General features: G+C 42.5%; 2 protein-coding genes across 3 annotated transcripts in view; one reads left to right on the top strand and one right to left on the bottom strand.

Moving 5' to 3' along the window:
* The window catches only part of LOC123481063 (zinc finger protein 385C-like), a 74,515-nt gene extending 71,951 nt beyond the window's left edge, over nt 1-2,564 (top strand). The window contains exon 9 of the mRNA XM_045210903.1: nt 368-2,564. Within this exon, the coding sequence (XP_045066838.1) occupies nt 368-595 (228 nt within the window). The 3' untranslated portion in view covers nt 596-2,564. The remainder of the gene's footprint in view (nt 1-367) is intronic.
* Nucleotides 2,565-10,385: 7,821 nt separating this feature from the next.
* Nucleotides 10,386-12,349, bottom strand: LOC121569589 (NF-kappa-B inhibitor-interacting Ras-like protein 2). 2 transcript variants are annotated; one of them, XM_045210662.1, is made up of 4 exons: nt 12,262-12,349; nt 11,821-11,939; nt 11,465-11,706; nt 10,386-11,118 (listed from the first exon to the last, which is right to left on the bottom strand). In XM_045210662.1, the coding sequence occupies exons 2-4, from the start codon at nt 11,912-11,914 to the stop codon at nt 10,876-10,878; spliced, it is 579 nt and encodes a 192-aa protein (XP_045066597.1). In that variant the 5' UTR covers nt 11,915-11,939; nt 12,262-12,349; the 3' UTR covers nt 10,386-10,875. The 2 variants fall into 2 exon arrangements, with proteins under 2 accessions (XP_045066597.1, XP_045066596.1); XM_045210661.1 differs by lacking the exon at nt 12,262-12,349 and adding an exon at nt 12,037-12,177.
* Between the last annotated feature and the right edge of the window lie 7,982 nt (nt 12,350-20,331).

Raw genomic sequence — 20,331 nt, 5'->3', positions numbered from 1 at the left:
GCTCTAATGTAAACTTTGTAAAGGGTTTGGAGTTGAAGCATGTCTGTGTGTCTGTGGTTCAGTCTTTTGTTATTTTGTCTTGACTGTGTGAGAGTGTTCATAAGGCAAATCCCTAGAGGGACGGGTAGTTGTGGTGAGAGAAAGGATATTAGAATGGAGAAATGTACGAGCATGTTTAGCCAAGGTAACGATGTGTGCTAAAAGAGCAATGTTCCCTGGGAAACATGTTTGCTGAGCAAATGTGTGCGCTACTTTGAGTAAATGTGAGCGCTTCAAGAAATGACATGCTCTCTCCGTCTCTGCTCTCCTCTCATTTCCTCCCCTCCTTTCTTCATTCCCTCTCTCGCTCTCTCCTCCTCTCCTTCAGACCAAACTGGCCTTCCAGAAGCAGCTGACCAAGAGCCTGACCACTGGCTTCCTACCCAGCCCACTCACCCAGCCCACACTGTGCACCATGGCAACCAATCCTCTGGCTCTGCGCCACCCGGCGGGCACCACCTTCTTTCAGACGCCCTTCCTGAGCCCCACCCTGTTCCGGCCCGCCCCGGGACCCCTGAGGGCCACGCACCCCTCCATCATCTTCTCCCCTTATTAATGACACAGTACAGCCCCCTGTCCCTCTGAGCTCCACCCCTGTCCCCCTCTGCCAACCCCCTTGCCCTGCCTCCATTACTGTGACCAACATGACGAGGGCCACGCCACACACAAACTATGCAGACCACAGGAGCCAGGATGGCGATAACGGAGAGAGGCTAACAACTGCTCCTGTCATGGAGGACACACCCCCAAGGCCAAGGCCCCACCTCCTCTCCACCACACCCCATCTGTCTGCTCTTCCTCCTGTGGTTGGTGGCCTGAGGAACAGGACACACCTCCAGGGACAGACTGGTGCAGCCAGGAGGCCTCTCTCTTATACAGCCATTTCATGGGTCGATTTGGTTTGGATTCTTAATATTATTGTGTAATTTATTAGAGAACAACAATAGATATATCTGTTTAGTGTGGTTGCCACAAATAAGGTCCCTTAACGTGATGTTACTCATCAATACATTGTTTCTATTATTCATTGGTTTACTTTTTGTTGTTATGGGTCGATATAGGGGATGCCAGCAGGTGAGCCCAATGCTCTCTGAGCTTGTGACTTTCTTCAGCCATATGTGGACCTGCAGATATGCAGTCCTACGGACCCAAGTCTATGAGTGGAATCTGTCAGAACTATACACATATTTCCACCAACACCCTTCCACCAAGCCCCTCTCTCCCAAACCCTGTTACTGGGGTCTTGTCATTGGAACCCAGAGCCCTGAATTGATGTGCAGAATAGATGATTAAGCCCTTTCTCTCTCTCCCTCTCTCTCTCTTTCTCTCTATGAGTCACAGCCCAACATGGCCTTTCATAATTCATTTTTTACCCTGCATCCCCAGAATTAAGCACTCATTAAAGTCCTGAAAAGGTCAGCTTGTCAACTTGATTTTGTCTCAAGTTGCAGATCTGCCTCATTAAAGATCTTTGCTCCGTAGCGGCGCTGGTACATTGGTTCTGACTGTCTCTATTTATCCCGTTGCGGAACGGGCAGCACAAAATCATTTTTTTAAAGCTGTCTTATATTGTAATCTGCCATGGTTCTCTGTATCCCAGTGATTTTATAGTGTTTGATCCCCCAATTGTACTCCCTGAGCCATAGTCCTTAATTTTCTCTTGAGCTATCTCAGCAGGAGCTGTTGGGTAGCAGTGAATAACAATTTCCCCTTGCCCAAAAAAACCCACTAAGGGGTGGAAATGACTTGATGGGTTTACAATCCTCAATTAAAGGTTTCCACTGTGCAGAGAGATGTGTGGGTGATGGGGGGGTGTGGGAACACATTTCCCAGATCACTGATCGGATCATCAGGAATGGAGGGAAAGAAACAAAGAACGGTGCCATGGCAACCACATTAAAAGCACCTTAAACAGATTTACTTATGAAAGCAATGAAAATACGTTAACGTTTTTTGTTGTTGTTATTCTTGGTGTTATTTTTCATAAACTCATGCCAGTTTGATTTAGCATTTTTCAATCACACAAACAATCAAGTTATAATGATTCAATTTTATTGTTGATATTATCCATGAGACAGGTCTGAATCTAAATCTCAGATCTAGTTACATTTTTAAAGCAATACGTTCAATCAATGTGTCTATGTTTAGTACGGTTATACAGTGGGAGAAAATAGGATGTGGGGAGGTGGCTTTCTCCGATTCTGAACAATGTATCTGTACCTCTACAGAGATGCTCCATAGCCTACCATACTGTATTTGAAAGGCCAATTCCAAGTGGCCAGTGCTAAGAGTAATTTGAACTGATGGGTTGTTGTGATGCTATTTTCCTTGGTGGTCAATCTCATTCTTATGTTGTGACTGTGTGTTGATCTATGCTATAAATATCAGTTCTCATACTGTGGGATGGATGCTTCAGCCCTCTCTCGGTGTTGACATTGCTGAGCTTTCACCTTACAGAGGACCAGGACACAGCTATTATATGGATTACACAGAACAGCCAATGTTATTGATGTGTCACATGTGCAGTAGAACACATAATCATATTCCCATACCCCTCTCTCCTAAACACATAGATCCACCTTGAAACAAACACTCAATAGCCCCCACCAGACCAGACCCAATACTTGAGGCTCCTGACTTAACTCAACACCCAATACCAACTCTCTTTGCTGGTTTATTACCAAACCCAACACTTACACCCAACCAGTCTACTTTAGCTACAGCAAAATGGTGAAAATCCTATGCAGTTTTGTTGTTCCCTTCAGTTCAGTCAGTGCAATAGTATTTCCATGTGTGTGATGCAGCAGCGCCACCTGCAGTGAAGACCCTGTTATTGCCCTTCTAGATCAAACTCAGCACTGTCTCTCCTCCATCTTTCTAAATCTCTTTGATTCTGTACATGTTTCTGAGGCCTTTGTCTTTGGGAATATGAAACCAAGCCATCAGGTCTCTTTGCCATACCAATGTGATTCTCCCCAGTCACAGTAAGTTACTCAGTGAACCAGCCAGCCTATTGATCTCATGTTTGTCCGTCTGTCTGTCTCTCTATCATTACATGGGAACTCTATGGTATTCAGACATTTAAGGAAATGTTTATTAAATAAATATATACATCTAGAGAAGGCAAATTATCTATGTAGAAAATATAGAGTAAATATAGAAATTTTATCAAAGTTGCTATTGTTAGCTTTATCTTGATGAAGTGCTATGTTAGCCGAGGGTAGACTATTGATGTAGGCTACAGCAGACACATGCTGTACATGGAAAGGAGAAATACTTTGCTTGTTTTTTTCTGTTTGTTTTATTTACATGGTTTTACTGTACTTGTTTTTTAACCTACAAAAGAGACAAATGTTGAAACTAAAAATGGTTGAGTGATTTTTTCTTCTTGTTCAAAGTTTAACTGAATTATGGAATTGAATTATTAACGACACAACACAATAGAATAGATGTGGAACAAAAAAGGCCTTTCAGACGTAATTATCCAGTGCATCCCAAGAGCGTCAACTACTGGTCAGTTTCTGGTCTTCTCGGGGCTTACAGTTTCAGCTACATTATTGCCATACAATCATCCATCCAATCAGAGCCTCTCAAACTCCATCACCATAGAGACGGACCGTACACTGTACTTGTGGATAAAGTGAAATAACAACCATGCAGAACAGGATTGGAGAAGATTGGCTGTGAGATGTCCAGACACGGAATATGAGGATCATATAGGAGGACATTGTGGTGTGTCCGTGTCTCTCTTTTTCACTCCTCCATCCCTGTGCACAGCCAAGGGAACCATGGATAGTAGACCAGCCCAAATACAGAGCTCAGTCCTGGGTACGATAAGGGATGTGTCCCCTTATTATAAACAGAGACACCATAGATAAAACAAAGCACTATAATCACATTCTCTTCAATTGCAGTGTGGTGAAATGTCAATTATCTATCAGTCTACCAGTGACCCATTTCTTTCAGTAATAGAAAGTGTGTGCTGTACGTAATGGTAGGCTACGAAACTACAAGGCAGCCATCTTGACAGAGGCTGCTGCCTGTGAGGTGGGAGGAGCTGGCATTTCTCAAAACTGAAAGAAATAAAAGTTTTTTTTATTTCTCAGAAGTGAGTTTCCTGGTATAGGATCTGCATATCCCGGATGTCAAAACACAGCTCTCATTTCCCGCTATTTTAAAAGTTAGTCTTCACAGCAAGCATGCAACACTGCGAAGATAAACACATGAAGGCGAAATGAGAAAGGTGACTGCCCCCATCCGTGTCCTGCCTCATTAGCCCTGTTTATACCTGGTTCTAACCTGCAGCCTTTGTCCTGATCTTGTCCATATTCTGATTGTGCCCACATTTTTTGTGTAGATGAATAAAAGACGCATTGTTATCTGATTGTGATCAGATCTTATAAGTGTAAACAGACAAGATCAGGTCAAGATCAGGACACGATCAGGACGAAAGCCGCATGCTAACAGCAGGTATAAACAGAGCTATTGACACAGAAAGGAGTGACATGCTGAGGAACAACAGACTGGATAATAATCTGGTTTATCTGCACAGTATTCACGCACAGATGGTTTCAGTGGGCAGAACATCATAACATCATCCTCTGGAGCGGCTCCAGATACTGGAGAGAGATTAGGTTCTGAACAATATCATGGAACTATACTGGATTCTGGACCACCACTACAGCTGTTCTTCACAGCTTTTCTCTGCCCTCCATGTCCAGAGCGGGTCCTGTGTCATTGGTTTCATGTGCTCTTGTTGTCTGAACTGAAGCCAGAGCCAGTCTCTTGCCATAATAATGCCAATCATCAAAGGAGCATCTGTCTGGAGACTCTTCTGGACTGTAATGAACTGTAACAAGCATACCATAATGATGTGAATTTTGATGTGAATCAGCTATTCATTTGTTGGCTTCCCATCCATGTCCTTGTTTATTGGAAGGGGAGCCCGTACATATAATGTGGTTGGACAGTATTGTTGTTCTCACTACCACTGTAGGTCCTTATGCCAGCTCACCCCGTGTGGAAACGTTAGGTAAGCACAAACACATCTCTCCCATTGCCAAGGTCAAGTGATCCATACCCATGTCTGAAGCCACTGTCGGGGATGACAGAAGAACATTGGAACCTTGCCAGACCCCTACATATCCACGACATTGATATATTGATCTCTACCTGAATGACACCTGTTTCTGTTGCTGTGGTGGTCAGTCCCTGGTTCCTCCCTCTCTGTATTAAGGACATGGAGTCAGTACATTGTGTATGTCGAGTTGTACAGTACATATCAATATCTGTGACTGCTTGGCTGCATTTAGACAGGCAGCCCAATTCTGATATTTTTTTCACTAATTGGTCTTTTGACCAATCAGATCAGCTCTGAAAAAGATCTGATGTAAAAAGATCTGTGATTGGCAAAAAAAACAATTAGTGGGAGAAAAGAAAACAGAATTGGGCTGCCTGTGTAAATGCAGCCCTTGTGTTCAATTTAAAGCCAATGGTACATTACAAAACATGTACTATGATGTAGAAGAAATTCTATGAGGGGACATGGCCAGCATTTATTGTAATGCCTTTCTCACTATGTTCACTGTACATTTGATTACAATGATCTTTATGATGTACAATAAGAATTGTAAGGTGGAATAAGATATTTTGATAAGCTATTGAGTCTTTGCTTTAAATGTTGTTGTTTTTTCCATCTGTATAGATAATGCCAGGTTGGATATGAATGACAGAGAAATAAATGGGAGAGAGAGAAATAGACAGAGGGAGAAGTTGGATAGTGAAATAAATCGATTCCTCAGCGTCACTTTGTATTTAATTGGCCTTTAAGTGTCCGGCTATTGACTGGAACCAGATGACTTGTCATCATGTCCCGATTCATAATGTCAAAGGCGTTAGATCCTCTCCAAACACACACATACACACACACACACACACATATTGCTTTGCAGCATGATCAAATCCTATTTAAAACATTATTCAAAATGACATGTTGTTGTGTGTTTACATTCATTAGGTATTGTCCTGTAGCAGATTATGTAAGCTCGCCCTCCGTGTATTCAGGTGGAATGAGCTGCACCAACTGCTTTGGGGCCCGGTTAATGTTGATCTGTCACAGAGCATCAAAATCATTATTTGATAAGAAACATTTGACCTTTCCCTTGCCACCAAATCATGGCCATAAACTCATACCTCTCTCTTGTAAAGAGGAAGAAATAATCTCTTCTGTGACAGTTTTATCTTTGCAGCAGGCCACGGTAACCGTAGCTTTCTGGAGGGATTTCATATAAAAAAGATCTGGCCTTGTGTCTGGGTTGTATTGGTCCAGAGGCTGGGGTCAAGCAGTTAGAATGGTTCCATGGGGCACGTGATCATACCAAATCACGAGTACATTGTTCGGCATGTGTGCTGGCCTCTATCAAAGCCCTTAAATCACAGTCTACCTCTTGAAGACATAGTGCTGGGATGGAAATGCTGCGATTAGAAGGTCACTATAGCAACTGCCAGGGTTGAGATAAATAATCTCCATTGTAAAAAGAAAGGGGGAGAAATCCCATTGGTCCTGCATGTCCCTGGGGGAGGCTAGCTAGATGCTCAGCTGCAGCACTGAAGAGGGATCTGGTGTTTTTTGCTATGACAGTAAACCAGTACTGTAGTAGAGATAAAATGACATTGCTTTGGTATTTTTTTTCTTAGTGTCATCCTTGGGGAAATGGCTATTTTTGTTGTGGTGGTAGTCTAGTTGGTGAGGTGGGTTCATAAATCACAATGGGGACAAGTCACAAATCTACCGCTCCCTCCGCAGTATTCACAGTGTGTATTTGAAGCTGTGTGGTAAATGTCACATTTTAACAGGAGGTCAATATCGAGAGTGAGATGTTTTATTGTTCACTGCCCTCTGTTAAACGTAGATAAGAAAATGTATGAGAGTGTGGGGGGTTATATAGGGTCCTGAGGCTGTTTTGGGTTAACGTCATTTTACCTTATGTACTGTGTAAGAAGACAATAAATGTGGGTTGTAATACTATGCTAGTTTATAATGATCCATACATGTGACTCAATAAATGCACAATTTCTTAACATCATCAGCACACTGGCTTTAGTCATTAAAAACAACATGATTGAAATGAGAAACATTCTGCTTGTGCTCTGAAGGTGAGTATAGTATCAATTCAGAAACGTTCCACTTGAGGTTTTCTCATTAGCTTACATTAACCTTTCCAGTCAGCTGGTCCATGTGGAACTGTTGGCAGCTTCATTTGCTCTACATAAACATGTCTGACCTTGTCTCAGTGTTTGTAGGGCAGAACTATCATCACCACAGGGACCTGTCCCTACTATAACACTGTTTCAATGGAAAATGGCCACTTGGAATATGTTTTTTTTTGTTCCTGAAATATAGTATAGTTCCAACAGTATGGAATAGATGTTTCACCAACCTACTGTATTCCTCAGAACCAATGCCATTCATTACTGGGGAGAGGAATCACACCTAACTACTGTCAAGTTCAGGTTAAATACAGACTATAAAGAGCTCTGGAGGATCTTCCATCAAAGGCAGAGATGAAGCCTTAATAATGGATTAGTACAGATGTACTCACAGCAATCACCACTAAAGAACAAAAGGCCTTATTCCAGACACATCAGTGTGTTATGAGCACAACCAGACAGAAGGGAGACCTCAGCTGAACACATGACAAACCCTCAAAAAAAGGTACTTTTCTAGATTAAGATTACATTATTGGTCAAATGCACATAAGGTCCAACCGAAATTTGACTTCCGCTTTTAACCTAACCCCTCTGAAAGACACATATACATACCTTTGTTGGGGAGGTGCGGGGGGCTGCCACACTGGGAGCTGTTGTTGTGGGGGCTTAAGGGCCTTGCTCAAGGGCACAACAGAAGGCATCTAGGATTTGATACCAGAAACTCTCCAATTGCCAGCTCACTTCCCGCCCAATTATTTCATCGAACCCAGGATTTGAACTGGCAACCCTTCGGTTGCTGGCTGGCCTTTCTAACCGCTAGGCTACCTGCCCGCCCCCCAGGGAACTTCTACACAGCAGTGAGAGAAAAGACAAGTTGAATCCAAGCTGCTTTAAAATGCCCTTTGAAAATGCATGAGTTATTCTGTGACACTACTCTGACTCCTCTCTCCTTCTCCACATTTCTGACATGGAGGCAGAGTTGAGGGATTTAAGCAAAGTTTAGAGTTCTCTGTAGATCTTTATCCTAGCTCACAGGGATGATCTGTGGCGATGGCAGCGCAATCAGCAATGTAGGAATATTTTAATAAACACAAATGTTTGTATTATGTTGAATTACTTCATAAATCATGCAAATCAAAGATATACACAACAGCCTCAACTTAGTTGCAGAGGGAATCTTTTAATTTGTTTACACGATATGCAAACGATTATCCAGTCTCCAGAATATTTTAAAAGATAAATACTGTGCTGTATATTGCATCAGAGTATAAATGCCCCAATATTTACAGTTGAAGTCGGAAGTTTACATACACCTTAGCCAAATACATTTAAACTCAGTTTTTCACAATTCTTGACATTTAATCCTAATAAAAATTCCCAGGGCTTTGTGATGGCCACTCCAATACCTTGACTTTGTTGTCCTTAAGCCATTTTGCCACAACTTTGGAAGTATGCTTGGGGTCATTATTCATTTGGAAGAACCATTTTGCGACCAAGCTCTAACTTCCTGACTGGGGTCTTGAGATGTTGCTTCAATATATCCACACAATTTTCCTTCCTCATGATGCCATCTATTTGTTAAGTGCACCAGTCCCTCCTGCAGCAAAGCACCCCCACAGCATGATGCTGCCACCCCCGTGCTTCACGGTTGGGATGGTGTTTGCAAGCAACCCCCTTTTTCCTCCAAACATAACGATGGTCATTATGGCCAAACAATTCTATTTTTGTTTCATCAGACCAGAGGACATTTCTCAAAAAAGTACAATCTTTGTCCCCATGTGCAGTTGCAAACAGTAGTCTGGCTTTTTTATGGCGGTTTTGGAGCAGTGGCTTCTTTCTTGCTGAGCAGCCTTTCAGGTTATGTCGATATAGGGCTCGTTTTACTGTAGATATAGATACTTTTGTACCTGTTTCCTCCAGCATCTTCACAAGGTCCTTTGCTATTGTTCTGGGATTGATTTGCACTTTTCGCACGAAAGTATGTTAATCTCTAGGAGACAGAACGCGTCTCCTTCCTGAGCGGTATGACGGCTGCATGGTCCCATGGTGTTTATACATGCGTACTATTGTTTGTACAGATGAACGTGGTACCTTCAGAAGTTTGGAAATTGCTCCCAAGGATGAACCAGACTTGTGGAGGTCTACAATTTTTTGGCTGATTTCTTTTGATTTTCCCATGATGTCAAGCAAAGAGGCACTACGTTTGAAGGAAGGCCTTGAAATACATCCACAGGTACACCTCCAATTGACTCAAATGATGTAAATTAGCCTATCAGAAGCTTCTAAAGCCATGACATCATTTTCTGGAATTTTCCAAGCTGTTTAAAGGCACAGTCAGCTTAGTGTATGTAAACTTCTGACCCACTGGAATTGTGAAACAGTGAATTATAAGTTAAATATTCTGTCTGTAAACAATTGTTGGAAAAATTACTTGTGTCATGCACAAAGTAGATGTCCTAACCGACTTGCCAAAACTATAGTTTGTTAACAAGAAATTTGTGGAGTGGTTGAAAAACAAGTTTTAATGACTCCAACCTAAGCGTAGGTAAACTTCTGACTTCAACTGTATCATGAAAATAATATGTACTTCAATAATACAGACATAAAGACGCAGATGCACAATGTCAAAACATCATACAAATGTAAAGATCTGTGAATAGTCACAAAGCAAAAAGCTACATCCAAACTAGGCCAAGGCATTGTTCTTGTTCAGTGGTACACACATGAAATGTTGCACAATAACTATTGACCCTGACATGCCATTAAATGGCTTCGGTCAGTTAAATAATTTGAAAATGAAATACATTTGCATTTCGTCTGACCAATATAGTGTTTAACAGCTCAGTAACAAAGATCAAGGATGCCCCATATTTAACTGAGGCAGAGGTTTTCATGTACAGTAAGGAGTTTCTGATAAGGTACAGATAATTCAGCATGCTTAGGTTGTGGTCAAGAGCTCCATTGATATAACCTCTCTCTCAGTCCCCACATCAGGGCCTGTCCAGCAGGCAGGAAGCTCTTCAAACACCCTGCTCACCAAGAGACATCACATAAAACTGCTAGTCTGTTACCACAATTAAAATCTTTAGACAATAATGTCATATTAAAACTCAAAGCGATCTCAAAAGGCAGTAACATGTTTTCTGACATCTCTAAAAGAATAGAGGAATGTTATTTTAATTATTCAAAACATGGATTTGTTTCATATACTGTAACTTAAAATAAAACGCAGATCATCCATGCTGAAATAGTTGCCACATTTCATCTGAGTAGATGGCATGCCAGTAGTGTAACAAATCTCCTGATTAACTAACAGTAATATAATCCCTTATGTATCCTCCCTGATACAAACAACTCTCCTGATTATCCATTTGTGTTACTTTTGATGTCAACATTTACTTGTTGTCAAATATCAGTCTAAATATCAGTCCAAATCTCCATGAAACCATTGGTTTCTGATTCAGTCAGTGTAAATTCGTGCAGACATAAAATGGTCTGTATTTGTGATAGGCTAATAATCAGCCTACTGCGTTTCTCCTCTCCTACTCTTTCCCTCCCTTTCTCCCAAAATCTTTCTCATTCTTCATCAATCCTCGCTCCCTCCCCCCTTCCATCCCCCCTGCTCCCTCAGCTTTCGAGAGAGCCACTCCCCTTGTTCTTATTGCGGCTGAGGGGGAAGGATGATTTGCTCTGGGGCTGGGTCATCTTACTGGCAAGGTGGACGAAGGGCTCGATGAGGGTCCTCCGGTCTGCCACAGACACCTCCCACAGACGCACCTTTTCTGTCTTGGCCCAGTGCTGGGCCACCTCTGAGTCCACGCTCCTCTGCTCCTGCATGTCCAGCTTGTTGCCCAGCACCACTATGGTCACCTGTGGACAGATCATCTCATCCATTTAGCACAGCCTCACATCACCTGGATGTTAGCAAGTAGAGTGTGGTGGGTAGATAAGAACTTTAGGACAAGACACGCCATAACGAATGTCGGCCGCGCGCAGTACATAACCTGCTGGCTGTTGACATACGGTCATGATTCAACATGTAGGACCATCAGGAAATTAACAAAAAATAAAGGTGGCTGATGTTCTGCAGTCAGAGGCGATAGGATGGCCGTTGGTCAGCACGGGTCTGTTTTGTCCTGAAGTCTGTGCTCTTATTTAACTAGCCTACACGACACTGTGCTTTACAACAACCATTGAAATAGATGAAAGTCCTTACCTCTTTCTTATCACGGTAGCGATCAATGTCTTTCTTGAGGGCCTCCATGCGTTTGAAGGACTCCTTACTGTCGATGCTGTAGACCAGGACAAAACCGTCTGCAAAGGAGTAGTAGTGGCGAGGGAACTCCAGACCATCACGAAGACCCCGGGTGTCGTAGAAGCGCACTTGCTCTCGAGTGCCACGGTCCGTTTCTATGGAGCCAATATAGATGTCCTCCAGGGTCTCCATGGGCTCTGAGCCTAGCGGGGAAAAGAGGGGGGCACTTTGGGATATCAATGGGACCAGAGGATCTGTGTAGTCAAAACATCAACATTGTCCTTGATCTAGCTAGGTCCTACAAATGATTTGCTTACCCGCAATATGATTGGCATACAGCAGTTGCTCCAGGACAGCAGTCTTGCCAACGGCAGCCAGACCACACACCACCACTTTACAACTCTTGCCCATGATGATGATGAGTCTCTTGGCAACTCTGTAATTGAATAACAAGTCAGATGACAGTCATGTCTCTGCAGCTAGCAATACACGAATAGTGACTGACAGACAGACAGACACACACACCCACACACCTTTTTTTCTTACAGGTCATAGAGGTAGGAAGTTTTCCCTCACGTAGCAGAACATGATATTATCAGGACCCGTAGCTAGCTAGCTAACGTTTGCTAGCTAGCTACGTGCTAATGTTTAGCATGTATCTAGCTAGCTAACTATTCTATTTAAGTGATCATGGCCGTTGTTATGTTCGTCCAGATAACAACTAAATTCAACATTTGATTTTCTTGCAATATTTTTACCTTGCAAATGTAAATACAGCGCTCCCGTAAATTCCAGACACCACTACTCAAAAATACTTCCTGTTTACAATGCCTACGTAACATCCCTCACTACTTTTGGTAACTGCAACCTCTAGCGTCCGATGGTGGTAAGACTTGTTTGAGCCACTACCGCAAAGAGGATGGAAGACACGACATTTTTTTATTTTGATAGAGCGAGCTAGCGTCAATGTTACTCTATTTCTACTGACAAAATAGCCTGTCCGATCATGCATTGTTTTACCCTGAATGGGTGTCTGTTTCTGCTCTCTTGCCAATGCCAACTCCTGGTGTGCTAAAAACTACGGGGGGAAAAAACATTGTGAGACTGTACGGCCGATCTGCCAACTTCTGTCTGTAGCTTCCGAACAGTTTGGGCTACACACTGATATGAGAAAGGTGTCTCTCACGAACTCATACGTGTCGGTTGTTTTGATTTAGGACGCAAGCCTCACAAGCCTCGGCTGAAGGTAGCCCGGTAGCAGTGAAAAAAATTAATGCCAGTATATATGGAAGTAGTTTAGTGCCTAAAAAAGCGGTTAAATATGTGTTTAAAAAAAAGAAGGAAAAAAAAGGTTCCTGATCTTTCTTATATCTCTTGGATATAGGACAGACACTTCAAAACAAACTTCATTTTGACTATGTTTTTCCCATGTATGAATATGTTATCTAATGTGTTTCTATGGGCTAATAGCAGTAAAAAACATTTGTATATACAGTACCAGTCAGAAGTTTGGACACCTACTCATTCAAGGGTGTTTCTACATTGTAGAATAATAATGAAGACATCAAAACTATGAAATAACATATGGAGTCATGTAGTAACCAAAAAAGTGTTAAACAAATCAAAATATATTTTATATTTGAGATTCTTCAACGTAGCCAAATCAAATCAAATCAAATTTGTGCTGAATACAACAGGTGTAGACATTACCGTGAAATGCTTACTTACAGCCCTTAACCAACAATGCATTTATTTCTTGATAAAAAAGTAAAATAAAACAACAACAACAAAAAAAATTGAGAAAAAAAGAGCAGAAGTAAAATAAAATAACAATAGGGAGGCTATATACAGGGGGGTACTGGTGCAGAGTCAATGTGCGGGGGCACCGGCTACTTGAGGTAATATGTACATGTGGGTAGAGTTAAAGTGACTATGCATAAATCATTAACAGAGTAGCAGCACCGTAAAAAAGATGGGGTGGGGGTGCAAATAGTCCGGGTAGCCATGATTAGCTGTTCAGGAGTCTTATGGCTTGGGGGTAGAAGCTGTTGAGAAGCCTTTTGGACCTAGACTTGGCGCTCCGGTACCGGTTGCCGTGCGATACCTAGATACATGCTAAACGTTAGCACGTAGCTAGCTAGCAAACGGTAGCTAGCTAGCTACAGGTCCTGATAATATCATGTTCTGCTACGTGAGGGAAAACTTCCTACCTCTATGACCTGTAAGAAGAAAAAAATGTGTGTGTGTGTCTGTCTGTCTGTCTGTCTGTCACTATTAGTGTATTGCTAGCTGCAGAGACATGACTGTCATCTGACTTGTTATTCAATTACAGAGTTGCCAAGAGACTCATCATCATCATGGGCAAGAGTTGTAAAGTGGTGGTGTGTGGTCTGGCTGCCGTTGGCAAGACTGCTGTCCTGGAGCAACTGCTGTATGCCAATCATATTGCGGGTAAGCAAATCACTGCTACCGGGCTACCTTCAGGCGAGGCTTGTGAGGCTTGTGTCCTAAATCAAAACAACTGACACGTATGAGTCTATGACTAGGGTGGCTGGAGTCTTTGACAATTTTGAGGGCCTTCCTCTGACACCGCCTGGTATAGAGGTCCTGGATGGCAGGAAGCTTGGCCCCAGTGATGTACTGGGCCGTACGCACTACCCTCTGTAGTGCCTTGCGGTCGGAGGCCGAGCAGTTGCCATACCAGGCGGTGATGCAACCAGTCAGGATGCTCTCGATGGTGCAGCTGTATAACTTTTTGAGGATCTGAGGACCCATGCCAAATCTTTTCAGTCTCCTGAGGGGGAATAGGCTTTGTCGTGCCCTCTTCACGACTGTCTTGGTGTGTTTGGACCATGATAGTTTGTTGGTGATGTGGACACCAAGGAACTTGAAGCTCTCAACCTGTTCCACTACAGCCCTGTCGATGAGAATGGGGGTGTGCTCAGTCCTCTTTTTTTTCCTGTAGTCCACAATCATCTCCTTTGTCTTGGTCACGTTGTCACAACACAACTGATTGCTTCAAACACATTAAGAAGCAAATTAACTTTTAAGAAGGCACACCTGTTAATTGAAATGCAGTCCAGGTGACTACCTCATGAAGCTGGTTGAGAGAATACCAAGAGTGTGCAATGCTGTCATCAACGCAAAGGGTGACTATTTTAAGAATCTCAAATATATTTTGATTTGTTTAACACTTTTTTGTTGTTTTGGTTACTACATGATACAATGTAGAAAATAGTCAAAATAAAGAAAAACCCTTGAATGAGTAGGTGTGTCCAAACTTTTGACTGGTACTGTATATTTTTGATACCTAAATTACATATGTTAGCTTAGTAGATGCTTAGTAGATGCTGGTGGACCAAAAAGGTTTTGGGACTGCCAGGTTTATTTTTTATTTTTTTTAGGGGGTAGATCAGCTTTAATATTGCAGATAGATTGTAACTTCCATCAATGTAATTGTCTGCATCACTTCCAATCCCCCATATGTTATTTTTTTCTTGCAAATATATATATTTGTAAGTTTACATACAACTTAGCCAAATACATTTAAACTCAGTTTTTGGGAATGTGATGAAAGAAATAAAAGCTGAAATAAATCATTCTCTCAACTATTGTTCCTGACATTTAATCCTAGTAAAGATTCCCTGTCTTAGGTCAGTTAGGATCACCACTTTATTTTAAGAATGTGAAATGTCAGAATAATAGTAGAGAGAATGATTTAGTTCAGCTTTTATTTCTTTCATCACATTCCCAGTGGGTCAGGAGTTTACATACACTCAATTAGTATTTGGTAGCATTGCCTTTAAATTGTTTAACTTGGGTCAAACAGTTCGGGTAGCCTTCCACAAGCTTCCCATAATAAGTTGGGTGAATTTTGGCCCATTCCTCCTGACAGAGCTGGTGTAACTGAGTCAGGTTTGTAGGCCTCCTTGCTCGCACACGCTTTTTTAGTTCTGCCCACACATTTTCTATAGGATTGAGGTCAGGGCTTCATGATGGCCACTCCAATACCTTGACTTTGTTGTCCTTAAGCCATTTTGCCACAACTTTGGAAGTATGCTTGGGGTCATTGTCCATTTGGAAGACCCATTTGCGACCAAGCTTTAACTTCCTGACTGATGTCTTGAGATGTTGCTTCAGTATATCCACATAATTTTCCTTCCTCATGATGCCATCTATTTGTTGAAGTGCACCAGTCCCTCCTGCAGCAAAGCATCCCCACAGCATGATGCTGCCACCCCAGTGCTTCACGGTTGGGATGGTGTTCTTCAGCTTGCAAGCAACCCCCTTTTTCCTCCAAACATAACAATGGTCATTATGGCCAAACAGTTATATTTTTGTTTCATCAGACCAGAGGACATTGCTCCAAAAAGTACGATCTTTGTCCCCATGTGCAGTTGAAAACCGTAGTCTGGCTTTTTTATGGCGGTTTTGGAGCAGTGGCTTCTTCCTTGCTGAGCGGCCTTTCAGGTTGTGTCGATATAGGACTTGTTTCACTGTGGATATAGATACTTTTGAACCTGTTTCCTCCAGCATCTTCACAAGGTCATTTGCTGTTGTTCTGGGATTTATTTTCACTTTTCACACCAAAGTACGTTCATCTCTAGGACACAGAACGCGTCTAATTCCTGAGCGGTATGATGGCTGCGTGGTCCCATGGTGTTTATATATATGTACTATTCTTTGTACAGATGAACATGGTACCTTCAGGCATTTGGAAATAGCTTCCAAGGATGAACCAGACTTGTGGAGGTTTACAAAAAAAATTCGGAGGTCTTGGCTGATTTCTTTTGATTTTCCCATGATGTCAAGCAAAGAGGCACTGAGTTTGAAGGTAGGCCTTGAAATACATCCACAGGTACACATCCAATTAAATCAAATGATGTCATTAGCCTATCAGAAGCTTCTAAAGCCATGACATAATTTTCTGGAATTTTCCAAGCTGTTTAAAGGCACAGTCAACTTAGTGTATGTAAACTTCCGACACACTGGAATTGTGATACAGTGAATTATAAGTGAAATAATCTGTCTGTAAACAATTGCTGGAAAAATTACTTGTGTCATCCACAAAGTAGATGTCCTAACCGACTTGCCAAAACTATAGTTTGTTAACAAGAAATTTGTGGAGTGGTTGAAAAATGAGTTTTAATGACTCAAACCTAAGTGTATGTAAACTTCCGACTTCAACTGTATACATGCATACACATACAGTGAGGGAAGAAAGTATTTGATCCCCTGCTGATTTTGTAAGTTTGCCCACTGACAAAGACATGATCAGTCTATAATTTTAATGGTAGGTTTATTTGAACAGTGAGAGACAGAATAACAACAAAAAAATCCAGAAAAACGCATGTCAAAAATGTTATAAATCGATTTGCATTTTAATGAGGGAAATAAGTATTTGACCCCTCTGCAAAACATGACTTAGTACTTGGTGGCAAAACCCTTGTTGGCAATCACAGAGGTCAGACGTTTCTTGTAGTTGGCCACCAGGTTTGCACACATCTCAGGAGGGATTTTGTCCCACTCCTCTTTGCAGATCTTCTCCAAGTCATTAAGGTTTCGAGGCTGACGTTTGGCAACTCGAACCTTCAGCTCCCTCCACAGATTTTCTATGGGATTAAGGTCTGGAGACTGGCTAGGCCACTCCAGGACCTTAATGTGCTTCTTCTTGAGCCACTCCTTTGATGCCTTGGTCATGTGTTTTGGGTCATTGTCATGCTGGAATACCCATCCACGACCCATTTCCAATGCCCTGGCTGAGGGAAGGAGGTTCTCACCCAAGATTTGACGGTACATGGCCCCGTCCATCGTCCCTTTGATGCGGTGAAGTTGTCCTGTACCCTTAGCAGAAAAACACCCCCAAAGCATAATGTTTCCACCTCCATGTTTGACGGTGGGGATGGTGTTCTTGGGGTCATAGGCAGCATTCCTCCTCCTCCAAACACGGCGAGTTGAGTTGCTGCCAAAGAGCTCCATATTGGTCTCATCTGACCACAACCCTTTCACCCAGTTCTCCTCTGAATCATTCAGATGTTCATTGGCAAACTTCAGACGGGCCTGTATATGTGCTTTCTTGAGCAGGGGGACCTTGCGGGCACTGCAGGATTTCAGTCCTTCACGGCGTAGTGTGTTACCAATTGTTTTCTTGGTGACTATGGTCCCAGCTGCCTTGAGATCATTGACAAGATCCTCCTGTGTAGTTCTGGGCTGATTCCTTACCGTTTTCATGATCATTGCAACTCCACGAGGTGAGCCAGAAATGTTTCTGCTTGAGAGGGGGTCAAATACTTATTTCCCTCATTAAAATGCAAATCAATTTATAAAGAAATTTACATGCATTTCTCTGGATTTTTTTGTTGTTATTCTGTCTCTCACTGTTCAAATAAACCTACCATTAAAATTATAGACTGATCATTTCTTTGTCAGTGGGCAAACGTACAAAATCAGCAGGGGATCAAAAACTTTTTTCCCTCACTGTACATACATATAAATACATATACATACATATACATACATATCCTTTAAAAAAAAATATTTCCCTTTATTACTTTCCAACCCCCTCCACCCCTTCCCCTAATTGGAGTAAACTAGTGAACAACAACGCTTAGGCCTCTACTTCCAGCTTATGCATACTATATACATTTTATGGACACAGTCAATTTTACAATAATTCTATTTTGTTTGTTTTTACTCCTGAACTTCCTCTACCCTCAACCTCCCTGATCATTTTCGTGATATCCATCCGGTTTGCTTCTACAGTGGGGGAAAAAAGTATTTAGTCAGCCACCAATTGTGCAAGTTCTCCCACTTAAAAAGATGAGAGAGGCCTGTAATTTTCATCATAGGTACACGTCAACTATGACAACTATGACAGACAAAATGAGAAAACAAAATCCAGAAAATCACATTGTAGGATTTTTAATGAATTTATTTGCAAATTATGGTGGAAAATAAGTATTTGGTCAATAACAAAAGTTTCTCAATACTTTGTTATATACCCTTTGTTGGCAATGACACAGGTCAAACGTTTTCTGTAAGTCGTCACAAGGTTTTCACACACTGTTGCTGGTATTTTGGCCCATTCCTCCATGCAGATCTCCTCTAGAGCAGTGATGTTTTGGGGCTGTCGCTGGGCAACATGGACTTTCAACTCCCTCCAAAGATTTTCTATGGGGTTGAGATCTGGAGACTGGCTAGGCCACTCCAGGACCTTGAAATGCTTCTTACAAAGCCACTCCTTCGTTGACCGGGCGGTGTGTTTGGGATCATTGTCATGCTGAAAGACCCAGCCACGTTTCATCTTCAATGCCCTTGCTGATGGAAGGAGGTTTTCATTCAAAATCTCATGATACATGGCCCCATTCATTCTTTCCTTTACACGGATCAGTCGTCCTGGTCCCTTTGCAGAAAAACAGCCCCAAAGCATGATGTTTCCACCCCCCATGCTTCACAGTAGGTATGGTGTTCTTTGGATGCAACTCAGCATTCTTTGTCCTCCAAACACGACGAGTTGAGTTTTTACCAAAAAGTTCTATTTTGGTTTCATCTGACCATATGACATTCTCCCAATCCTCTTCTGGATCATCCAAATGCACTCTAGCAAACTTCAGATGGGCCTGGACATGTACTGGCTTAAGCAGGGGGACACGTCTGGCACTGCAGGATTTGAGTCCCTGGCGGCGTAGTGTGTTACTGATGGTAGGCTTTGTTACTTTGGTCCCAGCTCTCTGCAGGTCATTCACTAGGTCCCCCCGTGTGGTTCTGGGATTTTTGCTCACCGTTCTTGTGATCATTTTGACCCCACGGGGTGAGATCTTGCGTGGAGCCCCAGATCGAGGGAGATTATCAAATCAAAATCAAATCAAATCAAATTGTATTGGTCACATCCGCCGAATACAACAGGTGCAGACATTACAGTGAAATGCTTACTTACAGCCCTTAACCAACAGTGCATTTATTTTTAACAAAAAAAGTAAAAATAAAACGACGACAAAAAAAGTGTTGAGAAAAAAAAGAGCAGAAGTAAAATAAAATAACAGTAGGGAGGCTATATAAATACAGGGGGGTACCGTTGCAGAGTCAATGTGCGGGGGCACCGGCTAGTTGAGGTAGTTGAGGTAATATGTACATGTGGGTAGAGTTAAAGTGACTATGCATAAATAATTAACAGAGTAGCAGCAGCGTAAAAAGGATGGGTGGGGGGGCAGTGCAAATTGTCCGGGTAGCCATGATTAGCTGTTCAGGAGTCTTATGGCTTGGGGGTAGAAGCTGTTGAGAAGTCTTTTGGACCTAGACTTGGCACTCCGTGCACGCTTGCCGTGCGTGTAGCAGAGAGAACAGTCTATGACTAGGGTGGCTGGAGTCTTTGACAATGTTGAGGGCCTTCCTCTGACACCGCCTGGTATAGAGGTCCTGGATGGCAGGAAGCTTGGCCCCAGTGATGTACTGGGCCGTACGCACTACCCTCTGTAGTGCCTTGCGGTCGGAGGCCAAGCAGTTGCCATACCAGGCGGTGATGCAACCAGTCAGGATGCTCTCGATGGTGCAGCTGTAGAATTTTTTTGAGGATCTGAGGACCCATGCCAAATCTTTTCAGTCTCCTGAGGGGGAATAGGCTTTGTCGTGCCCTCTTCACGACTGTCTTGGTGTGTTTGGACCATGATAGTTCGTTGGTGATGTGGACACCAAGGAACTTGAAGCTCTTAACCTGTTCCACTACAGCCCCGTCGATGAGAATGGGGGCGTGCTCAGTCCTCTTTTTTTTCCTGTAGTCCACAATCATCTCCTTTGTCTTGGTCACGTTGAGGGAGAGGTTGTTGTCCTGG

Source organism: Coregonus clupeaformis, chromosome 35, assembly GCF_020615455.1.
Source record: "Coregonus clupeaformis isolate EN_2021a chromosome 35, ASM2061545v1, whole genome shotgun sequence".
Lineage (NCBI taxonomy): Eukaryota > Metazoa > Chordata > Actinopteri > Salmoniformes > Salmonidae > Coregonus > Coregonus clupeaformis.
Note: the sequence above shows the minus strand (reverse complement) of the source record. Positions and strands in the feature narration are given on the sequence as shown.

What these genes read in the sequence shown, in the direction of transcription:
- LOC121569589 (XM_045210661.1), bottom strand. Translation starts at nt 12,056, where the DNA reads ATGACCTGTAAGAAAAAAAG. An exon ending in GTATGCCAATCATATTGCGG is followed by an intron (nt 11,707 to 11,820) that starts GTAAGCAAATCA and finishes TTTCCCCGCTAG; the next exon opens with GCTCAGAGCCCATGGAGACC. An exon ending in GCTACCGTGATAAGAAAGAG is followed by an intron (nt 11,119 to 11,464) that starts GTAAGGACTTTC and finishes ATCTGTCCACAG; the next exon opens with GTGACCATAGTGGTGCTGGG.